The following is a 25266-nucleotide window of genomic DNA, read 5'->3' as shown; positions in this document are numbered from 1 at the left end:
GCGCTTTGGATATTGTCATCTTCATCTTGGTGGCACACGCGACCCAATTCTACACCATTGAAACCCTATGGCACAACCATCACGACGCTCTTGACATTGATGTGTGGTACGCATGAGATTGAATCGAAGATGTCGCATTTCACTCACGAACAAATACAGGAGTCTAAAGGTACCGTCTTCTTACCTGTCAAGATGCACTATTAACAATTGTCTTAACAATAATATTTCTAGCTCGAATTTGTTTTAACTGTAGGGCGCTATTCACTACCTTAGAGCATGGCCTGATTCTGGCTTTAGTTGATTCTGATACCTGCTGTGCAGACGGTCTACGCTCTACAAATGTGGAAAGGTACTAATGATTGATGTTGGCCGCGAGTCTCACACTGAGCTGACTATGATATGTTGCAAGTCTTCATACACAGGCGCATCTGGCTAGCTGCGGCAGTGAGTCCTACAGGTATGATTGGTCGACTATCACTAAGTTGAGGTCGTTCCATCAGGCTGCTGCCGTAGCGGGGTCATGGGGTAAGTCATTCGATCTTAATCAGCATTCTTCCCTAACTCGGTGCCCGTAGTTGCTTCCTTGTGTACGTCCTCGAGGCAGCATATCATCAAACATGGTTTTGACCCGTGCCGTGCACGTTGACACCAGTCTCAGCGGCCAGAGTGTAAGCATATGTGATGTCTTGGCCGTAGCGATCAGAGCTGATCATGCTCCCACTAACATTAGTGCCAATGTATACGTGTTGAACATACGGTCAATCGGTCTCACAGTACGCACGCATTCTTCACACGTATGATCCAGCCAGTGAAGTGGTTTCATCCTCTAAGGATGCATTGCTGGCCGCCACCGTCGTACAGCCCGTAACCGACATTCTTCTCACAACCGCGATATGCCTGTTCCTTCGGCAGGCGCGAGTAAGGGAGCTGGGGTATGACACACTCGGTCTATCTTCGTGCCTGGAAGCAGTACTCATCGCACGGCTCTTTCCCAGCAACGAATCATTCATCCATACTTTGATAATCTATGCCATTGTTTCTGGCCTGTTCACAAGGTAAGTCGCCTTTAACTTATCCGCTTGTTTCATATCAACCGGTTGAGTGTATCGCTTGCTTTAGCGTCTTCCATTTCTCCGCACTCATCGTACGCTGCCAAATAATCTTAGTGCTCATTAGTTGAAGCTCGCTAACTTCTCTCAGCTACTCGTTACCGACCATTACTCCGCTTTCCTAGCATTGCAGGTGATGACGTCTAAAATCTACATTAACAGCATGCTAGCCATGTAAGCTACTGAGATACGCATCTGTGGTTCAATGCAGCATGACTAACGAGGAAACAGGATGAACTACCGGAACTCTCTTAGGCAAGAACAAGGATCATTGACTCTTCCACGTTTCAGCGAGCGTGGATCACCGGATCTCGGCGGGAAGAGTCGAATGAGGTCTCCTGCGACGACTTCTACGTGGAATACCAGCCCGGCAGACGGAAAGTCTCGTGGGCCCGAGGTTCGTCTTCTGGCAATGACGTCCCATCAAAATGCATGTTTACTCACACGAATATTCATGCGCCGCGTACAGCGACCGATTGATGAGAAAAATCGCCATGCCGATATTGCGACGCCGATATACATGCTGCGACACATGCGACCTTTGCCGCCGCTCCCCACGTTCACGACTGAGTCGTGAGCGTTCATCACTACTGTACGCTCAGACATGGCGCGATGCTAGATAGGTGGATGCTCCGCCCCCTGCCGAGGAGGAATTCCATGCATGACCTTCTATCTTGCATCGAACTTTCGTAAGGCTTGTTCTTGCATAGATGTACAGTGGACCACAGGAATGAGAATAAGTAACATGTTCGTCGTCGGAGAACAGGTAGTCGGAGTTCGCGTCGCGTGTCGGAGTCGGAGTCTGCCGTAAGGGCCTGGATTTTTGCTGCTGTCCGCTCTCGTCGTGTCCCGACTTCACCGTATAGTTGTCTCCAATGGCCCAAAGCTTTCGCTGCTTGAATGTTTCGCTGAGGGCCATTGAGAAGGCACCGGTCGTGAACGCACTTGCGCCGCCTCGGACAGCTTCCGGTGAGTCGTTCTCGCATTCCTCGCCGGACCTTGGTGCTGAGCTGGGTGCAACGTTGCTCTCTAGGTTTTACCCGGCGGTGTATCCATTCATCATGTACCGTACAGCAAGCGCAAGCGCAGCTCGCGCACAAACCTGAACAGGTTCCGGAGAGGCAACGTGCATACGTTCAACACGCCGACTCATATCCGCGCACGGCGACCCATTCCGTAAACCAGCAATACCCGCGACCGGACGCACCATCGCGCGCTCCTCTCCTCGTCCAACATTTGGAGTCACTGTTCTCTCCACTTCAGTTTCCTCAGGAGTTGGCGCGGCGGGTGCTCACGCACGCGAGTCATCGAGATGCGGTGAATGGGCATAACGCCCGGTTTAGCTTCATAGGTATGCGAACGCTCCTCGTGCTGCTATTTTCTCCTCTCATCACTCGTGATGCAAAGGCAGACGGGTTCTTGCGGCATATATGCACACCTTTCTCGCCTCCGCCCCTCGACCGGAAGGCAAACACGTCAACGCTGAAGAGGTTGCGGAACGCGTCTTGAACACCTACTGCCTCGGCGAATTCGTGGGTGTCGACTGGCAGCTTGGCCGCGTCGTGCGGTGGACGCCTCCGGAAGCAGGTGCGGGTGCGCATCGAGAGCCGGGAGACGAGTTCGACGACCGGAGGAGGCCACAGTTCGGTGAAGATGGGAAGAAGGTGTGGAGAGGCACCGTCGGCTTTTACAAAGTGACGGGGACGACCGTAGAGGCAATCATCGGCGGCATATTCCACCAACACGTACGTGTCACCCACAAGGTTGTTTGTATCAACCCTCACCTTTGCTTCCTGTGCAGGGTGGAACGGCAGCTCGCCATGTCTTTCATACACGCATTCTCCCTCGTATTTTGGCCGCTCAACGTGTTCCCGTCTCCGCAGATCTCTTGCGTCATGCAAACGAGGTTTCAGTGAAGATGGGCGGGCAGCCTCAATCGAGAGAAACGGAACAGCCTGTCGAGCAAAGCAGTTAAAATTATGGTAGTGTGAGTCCCTGCACGAGCTTTCGACAGGTTTCTTCAGCGAGTGACTGGCTACAAGCAGAATATAGTCATTTTCCTAGTCCGATGCAGCCGTGTTATCATGCTTAATCATATCATCATTGCGTGCAACGATCATCGCAAAGGCGAAGGCTACGCTGGGCAGTCCTGTTAGATACTGGAAGGCTGTGGTAAAGTATCCATCAGAGCCCTTTCTCATCCCAGAGTCGTGCGACAGCGCCGATCAAGCTACCTTCATGATCCAGGCCCCCTTCGCAGTTGCCGTTTCCCAAGCTGCGGATTTCATTGACCAGTTGCCCTCAGGTCTTCTTCTACGCAGTTACCACCACGAACGCAGCCGCAGCCAGATGGGACTGCCGTATGGCATCTGACCACATAGAGCAAGACTTATCTCTTCGCTGCTGTACTCGAACCTTATGCGACGAAGATCAGCCAATGCCTTTTACCTTCCGATAACGTCTGGCTATGGGCGAATGCATGCAGCGACAGAAGCCCATGTCCATTGCCATCGATATATACTGTATCGTGTGCTATACAGCTTGTGGTGGTACATAAACGAGTGTAATGTAGTAATACTACGTTTATAAAGTAAGATTCGATAGCAAAGCAAGAGCGACGTGCGATATGAGAGCGGAAAGACAGTTTCGGGGGCTACTGCATCGAACAATTCTTTTTGGCTAGAAGCTGGGACGCACGTGTCAAGTTTACTTCGACTGATGCCCCGAATGTCCGTCGAAATTGAGCTCGTATCTACAGGCCGTGGTGGAGGTGGAGAGAGAGGACATATCGAGATCGGTATATTCCTGGGAGTGTTTTGTCCGCGTGTTGCCTTCGCCGTCGTCTACCACGGTCACTTGATGCGTCGAAATCTGGATGCGGGGGCGGACCCGATCCAGAATGAAAGAGTGTCGGGTGAACAGGAACAGGAAGGAGTTAATCGTGCCTGTGAGGGATGGTTTAGGTCAGTTATGTCGACGAAGTACATGGAGGTGATGTGGCGTACCGGAGCTGGCGAAACATACACCTGCGAATACGTAAAGACCAAACGGTGCATCCCAGCCTGCAAGACTTCCGAGACGACAGATAGTCACAGGAACAACAATGACCATGTACACTTGGTTCTCCGTTAGTACTTTTGATTTCACGCCAGCTATCTCATGTGTGGAGCACTAACTGATCGGATACCACATCAGCCGCCGGGCGATCTTGACCATGCGATGCGTGATTATTGTCTGTTCGCTCACGCTGGAAGGTACTGAACGTATAGGAGTGCCGTGGAAAATGCCAGTGAACTTGAGGTAAATCAAAGCTGCGTAAAGATAACAATGATGAGCATCAAAACGTTCGACCTTCACCGCCAACTCACTATAGATGATGACGGAGAAGGAGAGTGTGAGGAAGACCCATGCCTATACTGAATATCAGCTTAAACTAATGGACGACCGCCACCGACGATATCTCACATAGAAGAACGCTATACGGTAAAACCGATAATTATCGGCTACCCAGCACCATGCTCCTGTTTGGGTGCCAACGTCAGAAGCGAGGTTCCTATTCCCAAAGGTCGGTCTCTCGTACCGGATGGGCCCCAGAAAGACCCTCGCTTCAAACGTCCTTCGAGTCCGATAGTTCCGATGAGCGGCATCGCAATGTCAAATGCCCACACGACGGGCAGAACAACAATTGCAATCCAAGGCGCAGGTTTCCGTTTCATATAGAGGAGGCTGCAAGAGAAGCTCAGAGGTGGAAAACATACTCAACATCTGGAACATACCAGAACGTGTGGACAGCTATGACCAACGACCTATTGTTCGGGGATGAGCAGTGTGCAGTTCGAAGAAGAAGTAGACGCACCATAGAGGTATTCCCATGTCGCCAACCTGCGATAGAATGCCTTGCATGGTCGTCAGCACCGGAACACACCGCGACGACGACTTATCGTCCTACCTTGGAACTTGCATACCGAGTCTTGCACTACGCCGCGCCTCTGGGCCCACCGGACATTGGCGGCGAACGCGGTACCTTGGATGAAGTCGGAGACCATCAATGACATGAGGTATCGACCCATCGCATTGGCGCAAAACTCGCGAATGCCCGTCGCCAGTGGGCTCCGCTGTATTCGCCAGCTGGACGGGTAATGTCCATTGATGAACTGAACACACATTAGCAAAATTTCGCGCTCGTCACAAGCTACGCCACGACACACTCACCAGCAGGTAGCTCAACAACGAGAACGAGCATATGGCGGAGCAGAGGCCGGCGACACCTATGATCTGCCACAGAACGAAAACGATTAGGTGCATTTTCGCGGTCAGCAAAGCGCACATACCGCCAAACCCGCCCGTTCTGAATCGTCCAGGGTTCCTGGTAGGCTGGTGTCGTTTTCCATGGAGGGCAGGAGAAAATCCGTCGTACAACCCTACGAGTCCCGGCCTATATGGTCGGCATTTCATCTTGCACGCTAACGTGCTCTCGGTTCTCAGAGAAGGATGGGTCGATCGCAGGCACCTTCGATGATCGAGTCCATCTAGACCTTCTATCGGGCATCGTTTACGAGATAGCTCCGGAGAGCCAATCAGCGCGAAGTCCGGTGCCAACAGCTTCCGTAGGATGAGCGACTGCACTTGTGTGGCGTTGACCAGTAAATACGAGAGAGCTATAGAAAGGACTTGTTGATATCGGGCAAAGGTCATGATCTTTCATCGCTGGGTTTCGTTACTTCTTCCTAGCCCTTTACCCCATATGGGTCCGTCCGAAGGCGCTGCGCTGCATGCTCGGGCAAAAAGCCGCGCAAGCCTGTGGCTTGACGTGAACTGCGAAGGAAGCAGGATTGCGCGGCCGGTTGCGTGACGTGCGGGTACCTCGACGTGCGGCGAGGTGTTCCCATCGCCAAGTCAATAGAAACCGTAGTTATAAGCAGTGACTCCGTGGCTTGTCGTATATCAGGCTACAGGGCTCCCCAACTCGTTCAGCAACGACGTAGATCCTGTGCAAAATGACCGGCGTAAGCGCCTCCGTCTGCCAGCAGCCGGTCGGTCGCGATATTGACCGTGGCATCGGGAAGAACCTGGGTGCATCGCTAAAAAAACTTGGCAGAAGACTGCGAGAAGACGTTTCGCGCCGTGATCCTGCTTTTTCGTGGTCTCGACAACAATCGGTGGACTCCGACGTCGACGGAAGACCACAGAAGGTGGAAGTTGAGGCAGAGCTTATTAGGAGGCAGGTCTTCCGAAACGGCAAGTAACTCCGAACCTTAACCTGCGGCGTGGGCAACTGCGTCTCTGACAGCGCTTCGCCCGTACTCCGTTCGGTGCACCGTGGTTAGCGTACGTCTGCACACAGGCAGGGCTCCCAGCGAGGTCCACGCGGTCGCTATGATACATATTGCCCGAAGAAATGATACTCTCTGCGGGATGGCGTCGACGCTCTTTGTAGCGGATTACCGACGGCGTCGATTGTGAGTTCGGAACGATTGTCTTCTGGCTCTACAAGCTGCCTGGGGAGACTACGACGGCGCCGGGCTGTCAGTCAGGGGCTACAAGGCTTCACCCAGAGTATCTCTCTCTCTTCTACACGATGCGAACAATCCACTCGAGACGTACCTCCGGAATCGTCAGGTTTCTTTTGGTATCTCACCCACTGATTGCCTTCATTTCGTTCTCCGTACCCAGCGACTTCAGGTATGAAGGACATCCCCACCTACATTCAAGGTGTCGAGGGCGAGCATTCTCGGCAGGATCTTCGGCGGTACTCTCTCCTCCTCACCATCACAAGAATTTTCTTCTCTCCAGGCTTTAGCGGCCACTCTACCGCATCCGGCGCTGCTTCCGGGCTATGCATCCCCGATCAGCACGCTGTGTCAGCTCAATCGTACTTTGCAGGCCCAACCTACTATACTGCACGGGAAAACAGGAGTCTCCTCCGCCAAGGGGGCCTCGGACCCTACACCGTCCGAAAGAACTATGAGAGGTCTTCAACCATCACATCGCTGCGGATTGGGACACGCCCCGCTTGGAAGGTTGTCGGCATCTTGGACACTCATGCGGTGGGTCGCAGTCTCGGTGTATCATCGAGCAGGATTGACTCACTTACCTGCCTAGATCTGCTTTACGACAGTAGATGGTCCGTTTCAGACGGGTCGTGGGCGAGGACGAGGAAGACGCCGATGATACTGAAGAGCGCGCGGACGAAGAGGATGACGATATTGAAGACACGGCGAAGCCTAAGCAAATGGAGCTCGGCCCTGTAGCTTCATGGATAGGAGTCTTCCCCGGGACTACTTCCGCTACGGCTGCCCACAACGCGGCTCAGGACATCGTTGCTCTTCTCAAAGACTACAGCATCGCAGTTCTCGACGGAATCCAAATACATGCGCCAAGCAGGACCTCAACTTATCCCCCGTGTCGACATATTCAATTCCTGGTCGATGCCGTCAGTCACTCCTATCCCCGGAGCGTGCGGAGGCGCTTGCGAAATTGCTGAGATGCGTTGAGACTGAGTGGAATGGACGACCGTGTCCTCGTTCACGTCCCTCGCTCCCCAGCCTCGGCATCGGTGGACACCGTTTCACGGAGGACTGGGGAATCTTTCAGGTCGATTGGTTTAACCCCGGCGTTAGTTTCCAGGGTACCAAGGTGGACCATGGTACGTTGTGTTCATACCGTCGATCAAGCCACTATATAATCAACCTACTGGTTCGATAGTAACGGAGCTGACGCCTGGAGAATTCGAGGACAAATGCTCTACTGGGAGAGACGCTGGCTGGGAGTTCTAGTACCCCTATGGTCGTCTACTTCCGCTCAAGGGCACTATCACTGACGATCTCATATGCTCTCCTGATATATGGACCGCGGGCAGCGACCCGTGCTTATCGCTCGTCAAGAACGGCGAAGGACCCGGCGGCATCATCGGCGGTGCCAACGGCGTCTTCTCCATCGTCCGCGAATACTTCATCGTCATGTCGGCTCACCGCACCTCCTTGGAACCGGGCATTATCAAGTACGATCGCTCGTCTGAAGCGGTTTGGGGCCCGGGCGATTTTGGCTCCATCATCATACGTGGTCGTATCGGCGGCATGTCTACAGGCGGTTCCGCCCAGGGCGCGACGTGCGATTGGACCCTACGCCACGCCCCTTCCTGTGGCTCTTCCAGCGCATCAAAAGCGACCGGGTTCCCAAACACGCATCTCGATCTCCTGGCTACATCATCTCCGAAAACCTCGCGAAACTCATAGTGCTTTATTCGGTGCAACTTTGCGCCAGTTATCGCTCCCGTACACGTCAACCTGGTGAGGCCGATCATCTCGCCATTATCGCATGCGAGATTGAGATTGCCGCCCCAGCAGCTAGCTATTTGTTGTCGCCGATGGCTGTCGTTCTTGAACGCGCTTGACATGATCCACTTATCGGCTGGTAGTGAATGGTCGTGAATGGGTCTCTACCTTCGAAGAAGAGGGCAAATTTGCAATCAGCGCACGATCTCGTAGTGGAAAATGTTTGCATTGGTGTATCACTCCTCGAAGCCGTGCCGAGCCATGTTTGAATGTGCGACGATCATAGAAAAGACGTGTTCCTGACATTTTATGGAAACAAAACGATTACACCAGTACTGTCGGGAACCAGGAAGTCGGTGTCAATGTATGGGCGTCCGGGACGTCGAGTCGGAAACACGAAATTGTCCACTCTCTCCGCGATCGTTCCGACGACCTTGGCATCGCTGCTTCAGATTCGGTCAGTGTGCAACTGTCAGAGGGGCGCCGTACCGCTCTGGCTCGTCGGGGACTTCCGACGCCCTCAGTTGAGCGGCGGGGAGCCATCGCGCGATCAGATACTTATGGCTCCGGCGATCTAAAGCCATTGAGTGCCAGGGCCCGCATCAGCTTCGGGTTGGCTGGCGGCAGCGGCTGGGTGAGGCTTGTTCCGACGGCCTCCCGCCGGTACCGACCGAGGTCGATACACCTCGGACCTGAACGCGGTTGAAATTCAAAGAGAAGTTAATCAGACAAAATGAGCGACCTCGATCGGAGATCCCTGGCTTCGAGATGCTGGCTTCGGTGGATAGAAACGTGGTCAGGCCCGGTTTGGTGCGGGATCGTCGCGAGGACAGAGGCGAGTGATAATGGCGGAATCGTCAAATATGGATCATCTCGAGCAGGTAGGCAATCGGATTCTTGCAGGGAGAGAAGGGTGCGCTCCTAATATATCGTGATGGACGTCCCCATTTTGTCCTCCGGATAGGACCAGACAGGACCGCGCCAGGGCCATGTCTCGGAGCCTGGAACACAGCTTTGTTCCGCTCCCAGACATGTCTCGGCGATAGAAGACGCCTGGTGCTTTTGATTTATCGGGATGCTTGGTGGGGATAGACGAGGGGATATGTTTACAACTCTCCACCTTGGCGACGCTCCCGGTGCGAACGCTTGGTAAGGAATGGTTCCACCTAGCACGAGACCGGACGACGGATGCCATAGCCAAGAGCCAGTATCGCACGATGTTTGCGTCTTGACGGTCCTGGCAGCGCTCTGGATTCCGGACACCCTCGAGCTCCTGTTCCGTTGCTCGAGCCCGGCGCTCCATGGTTGGCACGTCAGAGGATCATAATAGCCGCGCCGAAGAATAGCCTTTTTAGGAAGTTGTAACCAGAGAGGACATGTCTACTGGCCGTATGTGACGGCCGTAAGCGTATACGCACTACCGCAGCGTCTATGATTGGACGAGCGTCGAGAGCCTCGAGTGACCGCCGGCTGGCCAGACAGAATACCGATGCGGTAGAGATCTTGCAGATAGCGACCGGACACGCCGTGCAGGCTTATGCAGGTCACGACACCGGTTTTCACGGCACATGGTATTGCTTGACAATCACGCTCTCTCGGTCGGGCTCGCCATGCGTCGTCCAAGACCATGGAGTGCGAACGCGTGGGCGACGTGCGTTCTGTTCGCTGCACGGAGAGATACGAGGGCCAGAGGAACGGGGGTGTCGTCGACGAAAATGGGCCCGCGACCCGCACAGAGCGGAGCGCAGGTCCCAATTCGCCGGGTTCGAGATTAGATTGAGGCTGATCGCGGACGTGTGAGAGAGAGAGAGACGGCCGCATCGACTTGGGGCACCTCACAGAACGTCGCGCCGAGATCAGACACGCGGCTGGTGGACGGCAGGCGTGTTATGTCGACCACTTGCCTGGATTTACGTTCTTCTCTGCATGGTATGGCGCGAGGGACGAGTCGATTGGCCGACGGTCGCTCATTATCGTCCGACTTACCACCGTGGGAACGCCCGAAACCATTGGGGCGCAAGCTCAGACCGAAAATGGGGAGCGGCCTGTGGTTAAAACCAGCACCGACCACGGCAAGCCGGCCAATCCCTTCCTCCTCCGCCCATCATGTCCTCCAAGGGTACGTCCGCCGTCGCGCGCGGCGCTCATGATATTCGACGCGACATTGTATGCTAACACGTGAAACGATCTGGAACAGCCATCCGGGAGTACGACGCCAAGCTGCTGCTGGCCTACTGGCTCGAGCGCGCCCCGCCCGTCGACAAGACCGCGACGGTGTCGACCAACTTCGTCTACCCCTCGCCAAAGGTCGCCCAGGTCGCCTGGGATCCCGAGACCAACTCGATCACCCCCGACTCTCAGCTCCCCAGTTGGGTCTTCACCACCAAGCTCGTCGCAAAGCCCGACCAGCTCATCAAGCGTCGCGGCAAGGCTGGTCTCCTGTGCCTGAACAAGGACTGGAGTGAGGCCAAGGAATGGATCGCGCAACGCGCGGGCAAGCCTCAGAAGGTGAGCAGTTTTTTTCGTCTCGTGCATTCCATCTACTTCTCGCTTCTTGCGATCTTTCGATCTGCGCTATCTACACGCGCATCTTTGTTATCACTTGCCTCGTGCACAATGTCGTACATCGCGCATACATGCACCCTACGCGTTTTCCGCGATGCTGCTTTACGCGTCTCGTAAAATGCCCCACACGTGATTTTCTGCCGCATTCTCTTACGTCTCCATCCACCCCCCGGAAATGGTAACTGACGCGCTCTATTTCCCTTGCTAGGTCGAGTCCGTGACCGGCACCCTCAACAACTTCATCCTCGAGCCGTTCCTCCCGCACCCCTCCAACACCGAATATTACGTCTGCATCACCTCCCAGCGTGAGGGCGACCTCATCCTCTTCACCCACGAAGGTGGTGTCGACATTGGCGATGTCGATGCCAAGGCGCTCACCCTCCTCATCCCCGTTAACGCGCCCTTCCCCTCGCGCGACGAGATCGCCTCTAAGCTCCTCGCCCACGTGCCCGCTGACAAAAAGGAGACCCTCGTCGACTTCCTCGTCCGCCTATACTCTGTCTACGTCGACCTCCACTTCGCCTACCTCGAGATCAACCCTCTCATCTGCCTCGATGGCGTCAACGGCGCGCCCCCGACCATCCACTACCTCGACATGGCCGCCAAGCTCGACCAAACTGCTGAGAGCATATGCGGCCCCAAGTGGGCGATTGCGCGCGACCTGTCCGTCTACGCTGAGACTGGCCCGTCTGCGACCACGACCAAGGGCAAGGTCACCGCTGACCGCGGCCCACCCATGGTGAGTGCTTTTTACTGATCGACTGTGGAGCAGATGCTGATTCCATAAAAGGTCTGGCCCGCTCCCTTCGGTCGTGACCTGACCAAGGAGGAAGCTTACATCCAGAAGCTCGATGCGTCGACCGGTGCTTCCCTCAAGCTTACCGTGCTCAACCCTGAGGGCCGCATCTGGACCATGGTCGCCGGTGGTGGTGCCTCCGTCGTCTACTCCGATGCCATCGCCGCGCACGGCTTCGCGCACGAACTCGCCAACTACGGTGAATACTCCGGTGCCCCGACCGAGGGTCAGACCTACGAGTACGCCAAGACGATCATCGACCTCATCACCCGCGGCAAGCCCCGTCCAGACGGCAAGATCCTCATCATCGGCGGTGGTATTGCCAACTTCACCAACGTCGCTGCCACCTTCAAGGGCATCATCCGCGCTCTGAAGGAGTACAGGACACCCCTCATCAACCATCAGGTCAAGATTTACGTCCGCCGTGGTGGCCCCAACTACCAGGAGGGTCTCAAGGCGATGCGCCTCCTCGGCGAGTCGCTCGGCGTCCCCATCAAGGTCTATGGCCCCGAGACGCACATCACCGAGATTGTCCCCCTTGCGCTGGGCATCAAGACTGGCGTCAAGAGCGCCGCTGGCCTCGGCTCTATCCCTGGTACCCCTGCAAACGAGACCGTCGAGCAAACCGTAGATGGCGCTGCGTCTGCAGAGGCGACTGTGGGCGAGATCCATGCGGACGGCGAGCGCACGCAGGCGAACGACAATATCGCTCGCTTCGACAACCTCCAGGCTGCCGCCGGTGGCCGTCCCTGGTTCCGTCCCTTCGATGCCTCGACCCGCTCCTTCGTGTACGGTCTCCAGCCCCGCGCCATCCAGGGCATGCTCGACTTTGACTACTCGTGCGGCCGTGACACCCCCTCCGTCGCGGCGATGATTTACCCCTTCGGTGGTCACCACATCCAGAAGTTCTACTGGGGCACCAAGGAGACCCTCCTTCCCGTTTACACCAGTGTGGAGGAGGCCGTGCACAAGCACCCCGATGTTGACGTCATGGTCAACTTCGCCTCGTCGCGTTCCGTGTACTCCTCGACCCTCGAGGTTCTCCGCTACTCGCAGATCAAGGCCGTCGCTATCATCGCCGAGGGTGTGCCTGAGCGCCACGCCCGCGAGATCCTTCACCTCGCGAAGGCGAAGGGCGTCCTCATTATCGGCCCGGCCACCGTTGGTGGTATCAAGCCCGGCTGCTTCAGGATCGGTAACTCCGGAGGGTATGCATATTATATACCGTTCTCGATGAACGTTCGCTGACGTGATTTTCAGTATGATGGACAACATCATCTCCTCGAAGCTCTACCGCGCTGGCTCGGTCGGTTACGTCTCCAAGTCTGGAGGCATGTCCAACGAGCTCAACAACATCCTCTCGCTCGTTACCAACGGTACTTACGAGGGTATCGCCATCGGTGGTGACCGCTACCCTGGCTCGACCTTCATCGACCACTTGCTTCGCTACGAAGCCGACCCCGAGTGCAAGATGCTCGTCCTCCTCGGCGAGGTCGGTGGTATCGAGGAGTACCGCGTCATCGAGGCCGTCAAGTCCGGCAAGATCAAGAAGCCTATCGTCGCCTGGGCCATCGGTACCTGCGCGAAGATGTTCAGCACCGAGGTGCAGTTCGGCCACGCCGGCTCTATGGCGAACTCGGACTTGGAGACCGCCGACGCGAAGAACAGCGCCATGCGCGCCGCCGGATTCATCGTCCCCGAGACGTTCGAGGACCTCCCCATCGCCCTCAAGTCGACCTACGAGAAGCTCGTTAGCGCCGGCGCCATCGTGCCCAAGCCTGAGCGCGACCCGCCCGTCATCCCCATGGACTACAAGTGGGCGCAGGAGCTCGGCCTCATCCGCAAGCCTGCTGCGTTCATCTCCACCATCTCCGACGAGCGTGGCCAGGAGCTCCTGTACTCCGGCATGCCCATCTCGCAAGTGTTCAAGGAGGAGATTGGTATCGGCGGTGTCGTCAGCTTGCTGTGGTTCAAGCGTCGTCTTCCGCCGTGGGCGACCAAGTTCATCGAGATGGTGCTCATGCTTACTGCCGACCACGGCCCGGCCGTCTCAGGGTATGTTCTCTCTCACTCTGTCTTGCAACCGTGGCTGACTTTCCATGCAGTGCTATGAACACCATCGTCACCACACGAGCGGGCAAGGACCTCATCTCGTCCCTCGCGTCTGGTCTCCTCACCATTGGTAGCCGCTTCGGCGGTGCCCTCGACGAGGCGGCCAGCATGTTCTCGCAGGCGCGCGACACCGGCCTGACTCCTCGCGAGTTCGTCGACCAATGCCGCAAGAACAACAAGCTCATCTCCGGTATTGGCCACAAGATCAAGAGCGTCAACAACCCCGATCTTCGTGTCGAGCTCGTGAAAGACTACGTGAAGAAGCACTTCCCCAGCCACAGCCTCCTCGACTACGCTCTCGCCGTCGAGAAGGTCACCACCTCGAAGAAGGACACGCTCATCCTCAACGTCGACGGTTGTATTGCCGTCTGCTTCGTCGACCTCCTCCGAGACTCGGGTGCCTTTTCGCCCGAGGAGGCGGACGAGTACATTAAGATTGGTACGCTCAACGGCCTCTTCGTGCTCGGCCGCAGCATCGGCTTCATCGGCCACCACCTCGACCAGAAGCGCCTCCGCGCGCCTCTATACCGCCACCCCGCCGACGACATCTTCATCAACTTGCAGGACATGTCGCAACCCCGCGTGTTGGGCAAGATGGCGTAAGGGAGAGTCGGGGGGTTGTTCTTCGCGTGCTTTTCTTGGCTTGTCTTTCTCTCACACACATCCGGATTGGGACTGATTTCTGTGCTGCTTCATCGTCGTGTTTTGCAAAACAATCATCGTAATGACTACTGTACGCTAGACAAATATAGAAAGGAATTGTGTTCATTGCATCACCGAACGCATCATGGAAGTGTTTCGCTCTGATGAACCTGAGCTTTTCGATCATGCTGAGGATATGGTATGACAACTAGCGTCTGCGCGTCGAGAACAGTCCAGATCGGACCCAAGCTGATTCCTAGACTCCGATGGACTGGAGATTTCAAGTGACAGCTTGATAATGGCGCTGCAGACAAATCCAATCGTTCGGCGGCGATGTGAAGCTGCGTTATGTTAGCGAGCGACGCAGCTCTACTCTGTCACACAGAAGCCTCAAAGAACCAGTTGATGATAACGTTCGTTGTCCCAGAGGTCCGAACACATACAGAATCAGTGGGCAACTACCGTCAGAATGCTTACACTGAATGCCGGGGCAGTGAAGTTGACCGTCTTCCCCTCGACAGCGAAGATTCTCTTCACAGGCACGATGAGGTCGGATACAGCAGTCGTCGGCGTGTTGCTGCCCGTGGCCGGGCCGGTGAGTACTTCGGCGGTGCCCCATCTCGCGACTTTTCTGAAGGGTAGCTGGAAGCTGAGATCTTGGGCTGTAGGACCAGCGTTCGATATCTGAGCAGCGTCGGGACCTTCGGTACAATTCCGCGGGCGGATCACGCTCATAACTCACCTTGAACAAGATCTCCGAGGTCGAAACGCGTCGGGTAACACTCCAATGCAGTGTGCCGGTGCTGCTTGGTAAGGTGCTCGGGAGATACTCATCTCCGCGGTTCAAGCTGAACAACTACGGAGGTGTGATTAGTTTCTACACCACATTGTCATATTGACCGGAAGATAGGAACCTTCTGGACGTAGTAACTGGTCGACAAATAGACGTTCAAGGCGCTGGAGAGGTCAATATCAGCCAGGTTCACCTCGGTCAAATCCATGGAGAACATACTCGTAGCTGACGAGATCGGGGGTCCATTGAGTGCTAGCTACGTTCTAAAAGATGAACCTGGTCAGCCTCCCTCCTACACCGCTCACCCAAAGTGCCTACTTGTAGCAGGGGCGCATATGATGCGGCGAAAACGATATCACTATTTCTTTCGAGGCCGGTCATGAACGCTACGGCACGTTGAGAGCGAGATCAAGCATCGAGGCGATCGAGCGCACCTGCTTCTCCCGCGGCACCCTGCATGGTAGGGAACAGGAGACGACCTTGGTCAGCTGACCCGAAGAGATTGCTGGAATTGGTGGAGGTGGCTGCGTATTCGCCCTGCAAGTCGGTTAGGCGGCCGAGAGACGGGCATTGAACCTATATTTCACCTCGAAGTACAACGTCCCGTCTCGCTGGAGAGTTTTCATAAGCGGCATCGCATAGGAAGCGACTCGAAGACCTACAGCAAAGCTATCGTAGATGAACGCGTTGGTTGCGAACCACGAAGGGGTTTGGTATACCTACGAAAGGCTCATTACGGATTGTCTCCCGATCCGAATGCAAGCACACGAACATGAACGTCGTACTCCTCTGGTTTCGGGGTGAGCACAGGACCAGTCGTTCGAGTGGTGGCAAGGAATCCTACAACCTCCATTTTAGCCACCGGTTACGTTCTAGTATGACCGAAGACCTACGGAGTTGTGGGAACGTTGCGCTCAAATTGCCGAAGAAATCTCTCCAACGATAGGACGCGTACCTGATTAACATGAGTACGTCAGAAATCGGAACAGCCCGCGGGTTGCTATTTACTCACGTGCTAGACGCAGACCCAACGAAGTCCTGCGTGCAGTTTAGCCTGCGTCTGCATTCTCGGAGGAACAAGAATATACCTCGTTTCCGATCTCGACGTGGTGTAAGATGAAGGGCTCAGGATGGCCGAGGGAAGAACGCTGAGCAGCTGCGCAGGAAGTAGTTAGTGAAATGGCTTTTGAGATCGGGTACCAAGATATACCAGCAGCAGATGTGGAAGGATCGCCGATGACGAAGTTGATCTGAAGAAAGGCGATCAGCGGGTGTACGTGGCGCAACGGATCCGAAGGCTTGCTTGGTCGATGGCCTGTTGAATGTAAGGCGCGAGGTCGCCCTCCGACACAGCCTCGCCTCCGAGTGCGTAGCCTGTAAAAGGTTATCACAGGATTGCTAAAAGATGGAAGACGAGCGTCGTCTTACCGGACCATACTGCCAGGATGGGTTCCATGCCGACATCCTCGCACCAGAGCAGATACTCGAGCCTGTCACCACTATGAGTACAGCAGAACACTCTTCAGGAAACAAGATAGGCTCGTACAAACCAAGGCCATCGGTATTGACGTAGCCCCAGTCACCGACACGACCCGGCCGATCCACGAGCGGGCCAACGGTGGCATTCCATTGCCACCTTGTCGCGATGGTCTCACCCTGGTCCATATATACCGTTGTCAAATCAACGAGTGGACAGGGGAAAGTGCATCACACCTCCTGGTGAATGATTAGCTGAGCTATACGGCTTGAAATATGGAGCACATACAAGATTGTTACCTCCAGGAAGGCGGAAGAACGTAGGACCCATCGCTGCAAGTGCCTGATCGTGCATCAGACCGCAAGTTCATGTCAATTATTGATTCTTACCTCCGCAACGTCGATTCGCATGCCGTTCGCCCGTCCCTTGAACGTCGGCGGCATCAAGCTAAACATCGCGAAGTTAACCGCTGCGCCCGCTGCACTCGCACCGTCGACCGTGACCGTGAACAGGTTGGACGCATCACTGGCAGACGAGGCCGGCGCGAGGGTCGTGAACGCTTGCGTCCAAGAGGTCTGGTTCGCGGGGATGGTGACATTGGATGCAGCCAGGACGGAACCAGACGATGTTTGCAGGGCGACTGTGGCTACGAGGTCCGTGTCCAGGACAGTCGGAACCTTGAAGAAGAATGAGGCGTTGTACGTCCAACTGTGCGCTGTTTGTCAGTGTATTTGATATGTAGGAACGAATGCGTCGATCGGACCTGGAGTCAACCTTGATTCCTGTGATAGAAGCAAGAGCATGAGGAAGCGCGGCCGAGGACAAGTGAGAAAGCACCAACCAAAGTATCCGGAGTTAGCAAACCCTACTGAACCAGACGATGCCGAGGGGATTGTTAATTGCAACGAGTTAGGAAGGGCTGAGGAAACCGGGTCGGAATCGGCGAGGACGGCGATGGTTGCGTCGCCGACCGCCGACCATGCAGTCAATGCGGCAGATGTGCCTGCGGCAGTTACGATGAACTTGCGAACAGCTATCACGCGATATATACACGCACCAGCCGTGACCTGCTGGAAGGCTCGATTTTGTAGGACTGAATGAGGCATGAGCTACATGTGCGACGGACGCGAGCATTGCTACCCACGTTCCGCATATAAGCCTCCGTCGCCGCTCTATAAGCAGGTGTTCAATGGTTAGGGGGATGAGTGCGAGGCAGATCCAGCGTACGTGCTAGATGTGCGGCAGAAGAGTTCCTTAGCGCAAAATTGGGTAGAATGCTCCGAGCGTGACTCACGTTTATATCCTGTCGAAGGTCCATCCAATTGTTAGTGACGTAGTACATGTGCGCACATTGATATACAGACCTCGAACATTTGGCCGTCTGTGGGATAAGAGCCGTCAGATGTGGTGACGATAGTTTCGACATTTACGAACAGAGGGTGGATGGGATAGGATGGCTCGCGGTCCCATTGACCACCACGACAGTCGCAGCCCATGCTTGTGCAGCTAACGCAAGCAAGGGTATAAGCGCATGCAGCCCTCTAGTCATCTCAGAATACGTCGATCAGCACGCGAAATCAAAGTTGATTAGAGCGGCGACGCCTGCTCACCTCACGGACTTATACTCCCTCCGGGCCGCCCATCCCTGTCCTCGAGAAGCGGTTGCGTCAGGCGAGCGATCCGGACTGGACAGTGCGGCGAATATTCGCTCGGTGCACATAGCCCTATATCACGACATCATCGCACCAGCTGCCAGAGCATGCCGTCGTATGGTCTGCCATCTCGTGATACCGAGGAGGAGAACAGGGTCAGGCTTCCTCCGTGCAAGAAGCCATCCGCTCGCGAATAGAACAGCCAGGTGAAGAAGGTAGTCGCTGATCTGAGTCGGCATATGACTGTCCCAGTGCGAGACGCGGTGGGCACATCGAGTGAGCGCAAGCACGATACATTGTTGGGCCCGAAAGCCGGGCCGACGACGACCGCGATAGCAGAAGCAAGACGTGTGGACGTGCACGAGACAAGGACGTGTAACGCGGTTCTCAGGATCAGTGCTCCGATACGCGCGAGGGCACTACACCACGCAGCTCTACCGTAGATATACCCACATCGCTAGAAGAGACTATCCTGAGTTATGATTATACTCGATTCAACCTCACTGGTTGTGTCAGCAATGAGGGTTACACGGTAGATCTTAACTGAGGGTGGCGACGGCGAAAGCAGCCAGGACAACAGACCGGAAAATGTTCAGAAGCCCGCCCTTAAGCATGACTGGTGACGCTGCGCTCTTGGCACTCGCACTGGATGCAATGGGCACGACGTCTGTGTGTATTGGTCCATCTGTATGTGCGCTCACATAGAGCGTCGCATGAGATACCTCAGCACAGATCGCGCGAGCGAGAAAGGCGTACCTGTAAAGTCGGAGCCATACTGTTGCTGTAAAGAGGCCCCCGCGCTGCCCAAGAGTGCTCGCGACGAGGTATGCTGCCTTGGTGTATTGTGTGCAGTTGTCGTTCATGGGGATGTTGGTGACGGTGGTGTGGCCGCGAGACCACTAGCGTTGAAGACTAGGTTACTGAGGCTGAACGTACCTAGAACTACCTGGATATTTGTGAGCTCCTCGGTGAGACACATGATGTCGTTTTGAGTACTACGACGATGACCACCTGGTCAACGCCAACGTCACAGGCAAAGTAAGTTCTGAAGGAACGTACTCTTCGAGGCAGGCGATCTGTCTAACGGTGGGGTACGCATCTTGCATGATGCTCACAAAGCTGGAGCTATTCAAGCCGGATAAACCAAGACCTTCAAGGTCCCCCCAGCATCCGCTCGTGACATTCGCGACGATCGAACTGAGCGTGCTGTTGCTGCCCTGCGCATCTTGACACATGCCGGTCACCCGTGAGTCAATGGGACCAACGAACGATTCGGTGGTGTTTGTCAGAAGCCTGACCAGCGTGACCGCGTTCAAGCATGAGGACGCATCCTCGTTCGAAACCAGTCCTTGTAACGCGGCAAAGCAGCTCACCGAGATGCTGCGTTACGGTGTCCAGAGCCGGTCAGTGACAATGGTATCGAGATCTGGCGGCACGCACTCAACCAAATGCAAGATTGATTCCGGCGAGAAGCGCACCGAGGAGCACAACCGCGTTCGCGATCATGGTTCAGGCTGGAGCACTAAGGCAGAGGGATCGAAAAGAAAGAGTAGCGGCATCATGAAGCTCCGGTAGCATCGGGTATGATGAATCGCGGATGGGTCCTCGCCGGACTCATCGCGAGTGCAGATCAGCAATGTTCCAGCCTCAGGATTGCAACCGTGTTTACTTGAAGGTGTTGAGGGTATGGGAAACAAAACTGAATATGTATAGACATTGGGGCTTTGACTTTCGGTCCCCATCGATTAGTGGTTAGATCATCACGTTGTGGTAGGCGCCTTCCTCGCTGCAAACCGTGAAGACCCAGGCTCGAACCCTGGTAGGGACACTAGTTTTAGAACATTTACACATTTATCCTTCTCTTTATACTTTCCTGCGGTGTTTTGACCATCCGGAGGTAGCCTAGAATATTTCAAGCGGAGAGGGAATGAAATGGTAAGCGTGGGAAAGGTCTGCAGCTGACGGGCGTCGAACTCGTCAAGTGACTGCAAGCTGCTTCACGGATGATCAAACTGATTTTGGCCCGCGCCTTCCAACCGAACAATTGTTGCAGAGTCGACACCCGCCATCAAAGCCATGCCTAATCAAGGAGTGATTCGCCGTGCAATGGTGCTCACTTATCTCAACCACATCCCAGTAGGGCGTAGCGACGCAACAGCCATCGGTAGACACCTGAAAGCGAGTCGCGACCCGCAGTACGGACGGCCTTTGTGGACTTGCGAGGACTACGCTACCGCCATTCAGTGCCAATGACTAGGTCACCCCTGAAGCGCCCAGAACTTGGCAGCTTGTGTGAAATGACTCGTCTCGACAATCCGGCGAACCTTGCTCGTTCTAATCCGAGGATTCGGACATCTTGTGTCTCATGAACATGCCATATAGGACTGAGGGTGCTACATCGGCATTCCGCGTTTCGTATCGAATATACATCCGCGAAGTACGGGGGTTGACCTACGTTTAGGCGCTCGGTGCCGGGCTCGTTGTGATGGCTTTCGACCACGTTGCATCTACGCGATAGAGGCTTACGAAAACGAGGCCGCCCGATATGTGCCAGGCGGATCTCGAAGCGTACGATGCTTGACGCGGATGATAGGGTGATAGAATGCATGTCGGTCATCATAGATCAACTCCGCCGTAACTCGATCGCAAAGCGTCGGGGTCAGGCTTCTCTCCTCCGGACCAGCTGTTGCAGTGGCCTACCGACGGGACCATCACTGCGGGCGCCTACGGAAGGCGTTCAGCACACCTATCGGATCCTGCTGTTTGGCCTTGCCCCATCGTATCAATGCGCGCCCTCGGCCTGGTCGAGCTGTGCTATGTGTCTCACCGACCCTTCGATTCATTCCATCTTTGCAGGCCCTGACTCCCCAGCAGTTCTCAAACAGACACCTACTGCCATCGACGAAGTCATTGGAAATTTTGACAGGGTTGGCCTATAGTTTCACGCAGAGTGACTGAACAGTCTGTCCCCTGAATAATAGGGTGAATGCCAAATTACAGGCGATCAAGAAGTTTTGTAACAGCGGCGAGTTTTGCTTCTCGTATCTTGCTAGCAGTAGATGAGAATCCGGTGCTAATCATGCGGTCCAGGTAGACGGGTATCGTGAGCATGGCGGCGTCCTCCGGGAGTTACCGTGTTCCATTCTGGAGTCTTACGCCCGTTACACTGCTTCTCTGTATCGCGACGGCCTCTCGCATGTTAATGCAGCGTTCGTTAACCTACATGTTGAATGTATTACACGACCGCCATCGTGGTTGGAAGAGTTGCACAAGTGAGAGCATCGCCCGCTGCTCGTTGATTCCTGTGCACTGCTATGGATTAACTTGCTATCCTAGGTCGTCAACACTCTGGAAAAATTGTTCCGATCTTTGTGGCCGATTCGAATGCCTGGTCCCGCGTTTCATCGGCAGCTTCTGCCCCAATTCCGTATCCATTCGTGTTCCCTTTCCTGCTGAGGGCATAACATTTAGCTATCGCTATCGCTCCTTAGCAGTGCATCGTCTCAAACCATTAAGCTCCGGATTGGACGTTTCGGCCATGACTCGCGACGTCCTACTGCGTTCCCTGGCAGGAACAGGGCTGGGCTATCCGTCTCCGCGCCGGGTCGAATTCATCTGCACAATCTCCGGAGATTTGGGGGTGCCTAATACCTCGATAGCCGCCATGCTCCGCGTTTTCCATCGTACGAAATGCATTGGTATCCAACTGCGGAGGCATAATGCCCGATTCCACTCTTGCATCCATCAGGCTGACTTGGCCTGCCTCGGGTCCATTCCATTGCTATCTCCCGTTCGACTAGCTATAAATGAACGAGGACTCATTGTATCCATCAATCGAGGGCAACCAATCTCTACAAGGGCTTGGAGTACTATGTCAAGTACGTGCAAAGCACCCATTAGCACGCATACGCATTGATCGATTGGTTGTTGCAGATAACCGCATGAACCTCAATAATTGGGTTCAACAGAACTTCGGTGACCCCGCCAACATCGTTCGATATATTGACCAGAAAGTCGGCCCGGACAACAAATGCGTATGGTACTCTACGGTGTACTGTAAATCTTCATATATATATCGCAATCATCGTTTCATACTAACCATGTATCAGTATCTAATCAGACATACGGACAAGGCAGCGGTCGTAGCGTGGGAGACGCTCGGGAGGCAGCCGCAGGGACGGCCCTTAATCGTATTGCGCGTGGCGGTTGAGCTGCACCAGCTCGCGCGGGTACGTTTGCTCAGTTTAAGGCAAACTGACCTCTTGCGATGGGGCATGTGTTATCTAGAGAACTATAGCATACGAGGTGTAGGACAATGTTTCTTATTATCACATTATGCATTCCTCCTCTATACATCAATCTCTCATATCCATATTGTGTTCTACGGACATCGGAATCGTCGTGTTTGGTTGCGCTGTGGTTTTCCACATCATTATAGCTTCACGAACGTCGCATGCATAGCGTGGCCAAGGTATAGTCGTACAATGGGACACATGCTCGATGCGCATGCTGCATGAGAGCCAATGCACGTACGAATGTAAGCAAGCTATGTGCCGACCCGCGAATCCCACTGCATGCCAGGGGTATGGTAGAGCCGTCAAAAAAATCTCATTCAATTGAATACATCATCGTACATTCATATTGATTACAGCGCCTCAGTAGATAATCTCCTTCTTGGGCAAGAAATCCTCTGGCTTGTCCAGCCCGAGAGCCTCACGACGCGACTTCGATTGCGGGTCAAAGTAAGGAACCTCGGCCAGCGAGGACACACGAGTACCATGGCGAGGCTCGTGGCCTTCGTAGTCAAATACGGCTGCGTGAATGGAAATACGGCTGCGAAATATCAATCGTCAGGGGTTGTTGTTGTTTGGCAAAGAATACCCCTACTTGTCCCAGAGAGCGGACGTCCCCGGAGTCCACTTGAAACGCACTTGGATGTCCAAAGAACGCTCGTACACGTCAAAGAGGCTAACGATAAAGGTGGTCAAGCAACGCCATGAGAAACGAGATTACTCGTCTCACTAATCCAGGATGATTTTGCTCTCGGCTGGCTCGAAACCGACGATCCGCAGTGTGTATTTGCGGTTCACGAACCTATCTCAAAGGCGGATCAGAGAACTCGTCAGTTTACAATGTCAACATTGAACATACAAGCTCTTCCAGCCTGTCGCCGGGTGGGTGCGCACAAGCGGGTGCACACGCTCTATCGGAACGAGAGGACCATCAGGGTCCTCAGGGTTCTTGTACACATGGGCTGAGCGGTAGACGGCCTGAAGGCCGTCTATCTTTGCACGGAATGCAGGGGACAACTTGTCATAAGCGGAGTAACCCGAAGCCCAATATGTGTCGCCGCCGATGGACGGAATACTGGTGCAAGGTTAAGGTCTAATTTGAGGCTGACGAACTGGCAACTGCTCACGTGTCGTTGTGAAGGTGTGCTAGAGGTGCAAATGGTCATGAGTTTCATTGTGGAATTGACGCGAGGAGACTGCGTACTGATGCCCGGCGGCTGCTTCTCATGAGTAAGATCCGTGTGCTACGGCGCAGTTCAAGGTCAGTTGCGCTGCGGCAGTCATGATCGACGGAGACCAACCCAATCTTGAGTTCTGCGAGGCGCAATCAATGACGGTAGGCCATGCATTGGACTAAACAGTCACTCACCCGAAGGGGTTCCTAAAACCAACCCTCTCTTGCCTTGCAAGCTCGGGCCCTGAATGGACCTTGTCTCAGAGAATCACGTCGGTTGAATACGTTTGAACACGCACAGATGATGGAGACACCCGGGAGACCAGGCACGCGAGGAGCAGTAGGGTGGACCTCGACTTCACCGAAGTAAGCGCCCAGGTCGCGTTGCTGCTGCGGGGTCAGATCTTGGTCGCGGAAGAAAACGACCGTCCTCTCGGCGATGAGAAGAGCGAGTTCGTCTTTCTGTGAAAGCATCACATATCAGGTGACCCTCTGCACATCAAGAAGTGGTTTAACAAGATAATAATGAGCGAACCTGCTGGTCCGTTAGCTGCGACAGCTGAAGACCGACAATTTCCGTCCCGATATGCTTGCTGAGGTGAATGACCTCCTTAGCGGCCTTGAGGAGTGCCTGATAGATAGGTCGTGAGACATCAGCTGCGAGTCAATCAGAGGGTATGATGATCTCACCTTCTTCTCCGGATCCGCATTCTTGCCCCTCTCGATATGAGGGCGCTCTTCCTCCCTGACCTTAGCGGCGAGCGTCAAGCTCTTCGGCTTTGGAGGCCACTCAGGGTAGTTTGTCAGGTCGATACCAGCTCGGACCAACCGCTCGCGCGACGCCGGAGGCAGCTTCTCAACGTGGTTCGCAACAGGGACGGGCATGTCTGTAGGTCGAGAATGCGAGAGTACTCCGAGACGTCAGGAAGAGGGATAGATAAGATTGTCCGGCACGAGCCATTTTATGCTCAAGCAAAGACTGGAAGCCGAGGCGGCCATGTTTGACGAAGACGGTATGATGAGCCCAAGTCCAGCTGATCAATCCGTCGCGTATGACTTGCGTATGACTGAGCGGACGCGAGCACATATGAAGCACGAATAGGTTTCTCCAAGAGGCCGGCAACCGGGCTTGGAGCTTCGCGAAGCGCGAGATGCTATTCAGAGCATGGATGAGGTGCTCCACGCAAGGCATGAGCACGATGGCGAATAGCATTCCCAGCGGCGAAGCAAATCAATATCATAGTTTGAGGCTCTCAAGATAGCGCTGGCGGTGGACGGTTTTTGAAGAATATCGTTGAAGTTCTTGCGTAAAGATACAAGGGGATTGTGCTCGAGTCCAAGCATCGGCCTAACAAGAGCGCAACGGCGAGCACGGTCACG

The 25266-nt window shown here is 54.8% G+C and overlaps 6 protein-coding genes and 1 non-coding gene across 7 annotated transcripts; 4 read left to right on the top strand and 3 right to left on the bottom strand.

The window, feature by feature from the left end:
* Positions 1 to 1983: 1983 nt before the first annotated feature.
* On the top strand, positions 1984 to 3203 carry PUNSTDRAFT_86813 (uncharacterized protein; the record flags this gene model as incomplete). Its single annotated transcript, XM_007383417.1, has 4 exons — positions 1984 to 2078; positions 2143 to 2460; positions 2517 to 2854; positions 2911 to 3203. Coding segments are annotated over 4 exons (925 nt in total), but the record flags the coding sequence as incomplete, so codon positions are not given.
* A 454-nt stretch (positions 3204 to 3657) lies between these two features.
* On the bottom strand, positions 3658 to 5500 carry PUNSTDRAFT_143499 (uncharacterized protein; the record flags this gene model as incomplete). Its single annotated transcript, XM_007383416.1, has 11 exons — positions 3658 to 4054; positions 4115 to 4225; positions 4286 to 4420; positions 4478 to 4520; positions 4575 to 4630; positions 4690 to 4835; positions 4886 to 4915; positions 4966 to 5005; positions 5059 to 5263; positions 5322 to 5384; positions 5441 to 5500. The coding sequence occupies 11 exons, from the start codon at positions 5498 to 5500 to the stop codon at positions 3816 to 3818; spliced, it is 1128 nt and encodes a 375-aa protein (XP_007383478.1). The 3' UTR covers positions 3658 to 3815.
* Positions 5501 to 6793: 1293 nt separating this feature from the next.
* Positions 6794 to 8344, top strand: PUNSTDRAFT_133961 (uncharacterized protein; the record flags this gene model as incomplete). The annotated part of the gene is made up of 5 exons (XM_007383415.1): positions 6794 to 7156; positions 7231 to 7458; positions 7548 to 7755; positions 7815 to 7884; positions 7969 to 8344. 5 exons carry the CDS (start codon positions 6794 to 6796, stop codon positions 8342 to 8344), a joined length of 1245 nt encoding a protein of 414 aa, XP_007383477.1.
* Positions 8345 to 10476: 2132 nt separating this feature from the next.
* On the top strand, positions 10477 to 14631 carry PUNSTDRAFT_52261 (ATP-citrate synthase). The gene is made up of 6 exons (XM_007383414.1): positions 10477 to 10502; positions 10581 to 10891; positions 11157 to 11687; positions 11739 to 12952; positions 13005 to 13799; positions 13850 to 14631. The coding sequence occupies exons 1-6, from the start codon at positions 10490 to 10492 to the stop codon at positions 14457 to 14459; spliced, it is 3474 nt and encodes a 1157-aa protein (XP_007383476.1). The 5' UTR covers positions 10477 to 10489; the 3' UTR covers positions 14460 to 14631.
* Positions 14632 to 14945: 314 nt separating this feature from the next.
* PUNSTDRAFT_102253 (glycoside hydrolase family 51 protein) lies at positions 14946 to 18317 on the bottom strand (the record flags this gene model as incomplete). Its single annotated transcript, XM_007383413.1, has 23 exons — positions 14946 to 15182; positions 15241 to 15354; positions 15413 to 15455; positions 15511 to 15554; positions 15610 to 15677; positions 15726 to 15779; positions 15857 to 15902; positions 15954 to 16010; positions 16064 to 16131; positions 16185 to 16246; positions 16304 to 16329; positions 16380 to 16447; positions 16502 to 16541; positions 16595 to 16665; positions 16720 to 16781; positions 16838 to 16949; positions 17056 to 17110; positions 17158 to 17483; positions 17592 to 17771; positions 17826 to 17861; positions 17913 to 17938; positions 18119 to 18149; positions 18203 to 18317. 23 exons carry the CDS (start codon positions 18315 to 18317, stop codon positions 14946 to 14948), a joined length of 1941 nt encoding a protein of 646 aa, XP_007383475.1.
* Positions 18318 to 20154: 1837 nt separating this feature from the next.
* On the top strand, positions 20155 to 20248 carry PUNSTDRAFT_t64. Its single transcript has one exon. It is a non-coding gene; the product is annotated as a tRNA-His (tRNA).
* Positions 20249 to 23075: 2827 nt separating this feature from the next.
* Positions 23076 to 24771, bottom strand: PUNSTDRAFT_44326 (alpha-ketoglutarate-dependent taurine dioxygenase; the record flags this gene model as incomplete). Its single annotated transcript, XM_007383412.1, has 11 exons — positions 23076 to 23253; positions 23308 to 23388; positions 23443 to 23514; positions 23572 to 23787; positions 23840 to 23858; positions 23917 to 23956; positions 24014 to 24026; positions 24082 to 24130; positions 24186 to 24348; positions 24422 to 24517; positions 24577 to 24771. The coding sequence occupies 11 exons, from the start codon at positions 24769 to 24771 to the stop codon at positions 23076 to 23078; spliced, it is 1122 nt and encodes a 373-aa protein (XP_007383474.1).
* Positions 24772 to 25266: the final 495 nt, after the last annotated feature.

This window comes from Punctularia strigosozonata (assembly GCF_000264995.1).
Source record: "Punctularia strigosozonata HHB-11173 SS5 unplaced genomic scaffold PUNSTscaffold_6, whole genome shotgun sequence".
NCBI lineage: Eukaryota > Fungi > Basidiomycota > Agaricomycetes > Corticiales > Punctulariaceae > Punctularia > Punctularia strigosozonata.
This window is presented reverse-complemented; position numbering and strand designations above follow the sequence as displayed.